This window comes from Gigantopelta aegis, chromosome 8, assembly GCF_016097555.1.
Source record: "Gigantopelta aegis isolate Gae_Host chromosome 8, Gae_host_genome, whole genome shotgun sequence".
Taxonomy (NCBI): Eukaryota; Metazoa; Mollusca; class Gastropoda; order Neomphalida; family Peltospiridae; genus Gigantopelta; species Gigantopelta aegis.
The window spans coordinates 13852175-13858429 of NC_054706.1; the positions used below are offsets into that span (position 1 = coordinate 13852175).

Sequence of the window (6255 nt, forward strand, 5' to 3'; positions counted from 1 at the left end):
GAGGTTATTTTTCAAGCATTAATTGTGTCACAGTGCTACAATTTCAACTTTATAACTATACAGTTTATATAATTATTTTACATGTATATTAGTTAATTGGTTATCTGACGTCTGCTTGGTCTCTCCTTAGTTAGCGACCTTCCAATCAGACCAATTAGTGTCAAGCACCAATAAAATACGTTGCGAACAATCAAAGACACAATGCATTTTAACTGTTGTCACGGGTATCGCAGGCGTCTTAGCGAGTACAACATGACAACTATATATTACTACAGGGATACATCTTTAGTATGTTTGACATACAAGTTACGGCACTCATCTGTTGTCTAATATTATAAAAGTTATTACTTATCAGACGCATATGTTATAACTGTCGATGTATTACTTCCATGTATGTACGTATTTAATATCTTTTGGTTTATATATTTTAATGTATTGTTGCTTAATATGTTAGATCAAAAGCATGTGATTCATTGTATATAATAATTTAATTCTCCTGTGTGTTTATATATACTGTGTAAATATGTTGTGCTGATAAGCTTGTAGCTTAAAGCAATAAACGAATTGAATGTGTCATACAAATACAGCTAAGTTAACCATGTCCGAAAGACTCGAGAGAACAGGTTCTGTTCACACACTTTGATGTTCTCTGACAAAGTACAAACTTTACTGGAAGATCGGAGTGACATTATTATAAACAAGAGTTTTGTTTCATGAATTAATCATAAAGTATTGTTACATGTTGGAGTTATAATAATCTGCGATCCACATTGTGACGTCTGTTATTCATTTAACATTCCAGTAAAACAACAAAAGGAAGAACTAGACTGTGTTCACTGCAACAATGTTACTCGTTTCAATATGGTAATCATTGGCAGCTAGGATTTATATTAGGTGGCCACTCACACTGGCTACGAGTCGTGTTATGGGCCGGACGACAGGCAAATGTGAAAGATGGTGGAGAAAAAAAAGAAGAGGTATAATTTAATTAACTTAATTTTAGTGAGGAGAGCGATGAAAACCGCGAAACGCTATTCCGCTAAACCCCGGATATTTATTTTTCTATAGCAACTAGATTAAGATCCTGTATGCCTAGCAATCAATGGACAATTTACATTATCGTGTTATATACAATCTGTCACTGGATAAAGAACTAACGATATCAATTTTGTTTTTCTCCGAGTTACAAAAGGGCAGAACGATTTTTCTTTCTTCCCCAGCATCGATTAGGAGCTGCTACAGACCTGTTGTCCCCTGTGACCCGGGACGGATAGAGATGGGATATAATTAACAGAGTATTTCGGTTGTACATGGCTTATTACAAGAACGGGATATTGATCGCCAGGGACACAAACCCATTCGTCAGAAACTAATTGGTCTTTGCAGAAGCCACGATCGTCCGCTCAACGAGGAACATGCATTGGTATTTGAGGAAACTGCAAAGTGCCATCGGATCCATTCAATGGTGGTTCTGATGGAGGGAAAAGTGTGCTTCCGTGTTGACATGTGTATATTAAGCTGAAATCTCGGAATCTCTGTGTTGAAAAGTGCTTCTGCTTTTGAAGCAAGCCAAAAAGGCTGGATCGAAACTCAGGAGCTTTTTGAATTTTTGACAAAAGTATCCTCTGTAAGTTTGAGATTCGGTGTTACAAAGGACTGCTGATTTATACGAAACCAAAACGTGTGGAATGATATAAACAACAACTATATTTTTTTCATGAGGATTGTACATTATTTCCGTTGAGATTATGTGTGTCGCGAAGTGCTGATGTTCCAAATGAAAGCTAGACTATCGATATCAAAGTAAGGTTAAGCTACCTTTGTGACAAACTTGTCGGCTGTTTCGTATTAAACGATTATGTGACAAATTTAAAATACTCAAAACCAGAAATGTCATAATTCTTTTGAGGAGGTTAACACCTGGGACATCGTCTGTGTTTTTTGGAATATATGAAAAAGGTTTAGTGATACTTGTTAATATTTTTAGCTACAGTTGTCCGTTTAAATAGTGCACTAAAATACATATGTACATAAATACATAGTCTATGCAAATTAGATATAACGATCCAGTGTAACCACGAACGCTTAGTACATATTTTGAATTTTAAGTCTTTTATATGAATGCTCAGATGGCATTTTGTGTTTAAGTCTTGTTTTTACAGAAATGCATTTTTGAATGTAATAATAGTTCACTCCATAGTGAAGTTGGTTTCGTATTAAAGCAAATAATTTCCTTGAAATATTCACATTTTGTGAATTTGTAAATAACACAATGTGTAAAATAAATAAATAAATAAATATATAAATAAGGGGAAACAACACTCAAATTATTCGTATTGTTTGACGCAATAATCGGTGAAATTGGTTTCATAGACTATACATGAAATATAACAAGTCTCCTTTTTATTAACAATAAAGAAAATGTTACAGACATAAAAAGTATATAATTAATTTCTACACTAACATACGGTAAATTTATTTCAAAACGGGTAACAAGTAAAATCGCAAATAATTCATATTTCTTTTATTTGTTTGTTCAGAATGTTTCGTTTGTGTACCAGAAGAAACCTTTTCACAACATGTCGACTTGCCAAAGTGGTTTTCGTGTTTTGTGTCTTACTGGCGTGCCTTCATCTTCGCAAGTATCCGCACTACACAGAGGTCAGTCACGTGGACGATATTGGAGCATTTGATAAACTCGTCAAGCCAAGTAAAATTCAATCGATTCCGGATATTGTGTTTTCAAGAAAAGTCGGATTGCATCAACAAGTCCATTCCTTCGAAGAGAGGCAAGCTGTTCGAGAAATCAATAATTTTCAGAACAACTTCAAACAACAAACTTCTGTTGTTCCGAAACTACCAAAGGAACTGACTCTGCTTATTGTTGTCTGCTCCCACCCGTCTCACGTGCACCTCAGGCAGACGATAAGGAATACATGGGCAGAAGGCGGAAAAGACAATTCAAGTGTTCGAGTGATATTTTTAACTGGAAAGGCCAATACTTGGACGGAAATAATACGGAGAGAAAATATTTTGCATCAAGATATATTACAAATCGATGTAATAGAGAGTTACAGGAATTTATCCAATAAATTAATTGAGGGGATGGAATGGATTTCCAGAAACGTGCCCAGTGCAAAGTTTTACATGAAATGTGATGACGATGTTTTTATCAATATCTCATATCTGTTGGCACTGCTTGCAAATAGAATTATTGATCAGCATGAAATATTAGGAGCTTTCAGTTCTGGCGCCAAAGTTATTCGAGACCCACGTGATGCATGGTCGGTGCCATTCGCTAAATATCGGCTTCCAACTTTCCCGCCTTATGTTACCGGAGGTGCTTACGTCATGACTATGGCGGCACTGAAGTCGCTTTTAAGGGCCGCTGTCACAACACCGTCAATTCATTTGGAGGATGTGTATATTACTGGAATGTTGGCTGCACGTGCGAACATCAGTCACGTGGACAGCAGTGGCTTCTCTTATTGGATGAGTCCCAAAGCCAAACCATGTGACATAGTCACAAATCGTAGAATAGTCAGCGTAAACATGGCGGAGAAAGATATATTTCAGCTGCACGAAAGAGTGCAGGTATTAATTAGCACAAATACGACATTTTCTTGTAATTCCGTATGAAATAAAACTTGTATATATCTCGTGTACTATTTTACAGTTCAGCCCATTTAATTTGGGAAGGGGGCATAACGTAGTTCGATTTCGTTCCCGAGTTTCTGTGGATCGTAAATTCGACACTCGGCGTACCTACTACCATTTTCACAATTTGAACATATATTCCAAGATTGGTATATTAAAAACCTTTTTGTTTAACGACACCATTAGAGCACATTGATTTATTATTATTAAGCTATTGGATGTCAAACATTTGCTAATTGTGGCATAATTTTAGAGATGAAACCCGCTACATTTTTCCATTAGTAGCAAGGGATCCTTTATATACACCATCCCATAGACCGTATAGAATATACTACGGCCTTTGATATATCAGTCGTAGTGCACTTCCTGGAACGTGAAATAGCCCAATGGGTCCACCGACAGGGTCCGATCCCAGACCGACCGCACATCAAGCGGACGCTTTACCTATAGGCTACGCGCCCCTTGTAAGGTACAAATAAATTTTAAAAATTAGATTTGAGAGCAAAAATTTATTTGTTTCTTGTTGTTTGGACCGAGGGTTTGTTTTGTTTGTTGTTTTTCGTTGTTTCGTTGTTGTTCACGTTGTTTTGGGTTGGGTTTTTTTTTTTTTTGGGGGGGGGGGGGGGGGTGTTTGTTTGGGGGATTATTTTGTTGTTGATTATTTGTTGTGTTTTTATCTCTTTTGTTGTGTATTTTAAAAATTATTATTGCGGGGAGATATATCATATAAATTTTATTATTTATGAATTGCCACCTTTATAACCATGTCATATATTCATGTTGCTTGGGTAAATTATTGTGTTTTGGTTTTGTTTTGGTTTTGGTTTAGGGAATTGTATGAGTTTGTAGGGTTTTATGGTGCTGGTTGTTTGTTGTTGTTTTTTTGTGTGGTTGGTTGTTGGAGGTGTGGGTTTTTTTTTTTTTTTTTTTTTTTTTTGGGGGGGGGGGGGGGGGGAGTGTGTTTGTTTTTTTTTGTTTGTTTTTTTGGGGGGTGTATGTGTATGTGTATGTGTTTTGTTGTTGTTGTTGTTTGATGTTTGGTGTTTTGTTTCTTGCTTTTATTTGTTTTGTTTTGTTTTGTTTTTACTTATTTGTATTGGGTTGGGCGGGGTTGGACATTTTGTAATGCAACTGGCCTACTGTCTACTTCTTCTGTCTGGAACCACTGTTTACAGGGATGAAAATATTCAGTCTAAAAGCGGTCGGCATTATCGACATCTAAAGAGCACCGACACTAATTGGCAGTATTGGAATAATTGGATCTCTTATGGTTTGCAGAGCTAGAGTGGCCTCCCCTCGAGACCTTCCTAAACATATTCCATTTGGCAGCTGAATTACAGGATACAGTTTGCTAAATAGCCATTATTTCCATATTCTTGAACGTGTGTGACAAGAAAAAAGATTTCCAGTATCGATCATGACCATAAACCTTTATACCCGCGGCGCCGAAAACCAATTTATATTTTTTAGCGAGATCCAAGAATATCAAATATGAAACTATATTCGCTGCGGTTTTGGAATGAAATAAACTATAAAATATACATTATACTGACATCATAGCAACGGCAAGTTGCATGACGCCGACGGTATTGAATTTGCAGTAAAAATGTAGTGTTATTTTTAGATGAGACAAACAGCGCTCAAGAACCCTTTGATGTTTTTCAAGTATATATCGACAGCGAGAGCTAGCGGTTTTCATAAAGAAACAGATTGCACGCCTCGTATAACACGGTGCTGGTTGCGCGAACACATTGTTTCATACAAACTGATAATTTTTGTCATATTTCTCGCACTAGTAATCTCGCAAAGTATATCTGAAATTAACTGAAACATGCACTACTCCACTTTAATCAAGGAAGAACTGTGCGTTTAATAAAACTTTAACGTAGTGATATCAAAAGTAAAGTTTGTTTTATTTAACGATGCCACTAGAGCGCATTGATTTTTTATCTTATCATCGGCTATTGGACGTCAAACATATGGTCATTCTGACACTGTGTTTTAGAGGAAACCCGCTGTCGCCACATAGGCTACTCTTTTACGACAGGCAGCAAGGGATCTTTTATTTGCGCTTCCCACAGGCAGGATAGCACAAACCATGGCCTTTGTTGAACCAGTTATGGATCACTGGTCGGTGCAAGTGGTTTACACCTACCCACTGAGCCTTGCGGAGCACTCACTCACGGTTTGGAGTCGGTATCTGGATTAAAAATCCCATGCCTCGACTGGGATCCGAACCCAGTACCTACCAGCCTGTAGACCGATGGCCTAACCACGACGCCACCGAGGCCGGTATAGTAGTGATATCAAGGCCCCATCCCTGACACTATTATATTTGGTTCTGGGGTAATAAACTTGTTAAAAAAAATAAAAAAAAAAAAAAAAAAAATACATTTAAAAAAAAAAACCTTGTAAAAACTTTAAAAGAAAAAAAGTAAAACCTGTAATGTAAAACTAAAATAAAACACATTTAAGTTACAATCATTTGATATTAAACTTAAGGTTAGTTCGATACCTTTCTATACATTGTGATAAACGAATTAGCAGGGGATTTTTTTAATATGGACTTCTCCATAAACAGTGCTTTTGTTACACCAG

At 36.6% G+C, this 6255-nt stretch overlaps 1 protein-coding gene across 1 annotated transcript; it reads left to right on the forward strand.

The window, feature by feature from the left end:
• Window positions 1-1299: 1299 nt before the first annotated feature.
• Window positions 1300-3663, forward strand: LOC121380029 (beta-1,3-galactosyltransferase 5-like). Its single transcript, XM_041508754.1, has one exon. The coding sequence runs from the start codon at window positions 2542-2544 to the stop codon at window positions 3637-3639; it is 1098 nt and encodes a 365-aa protein (XP_041364688.1). The 5' UTR covers window positions 1300-2541; the 3' UTR covers window positions 3640-3663.
• The last annotated feature ends 2592 nt before the right edge of the window (window positions 3664-6255 follow it).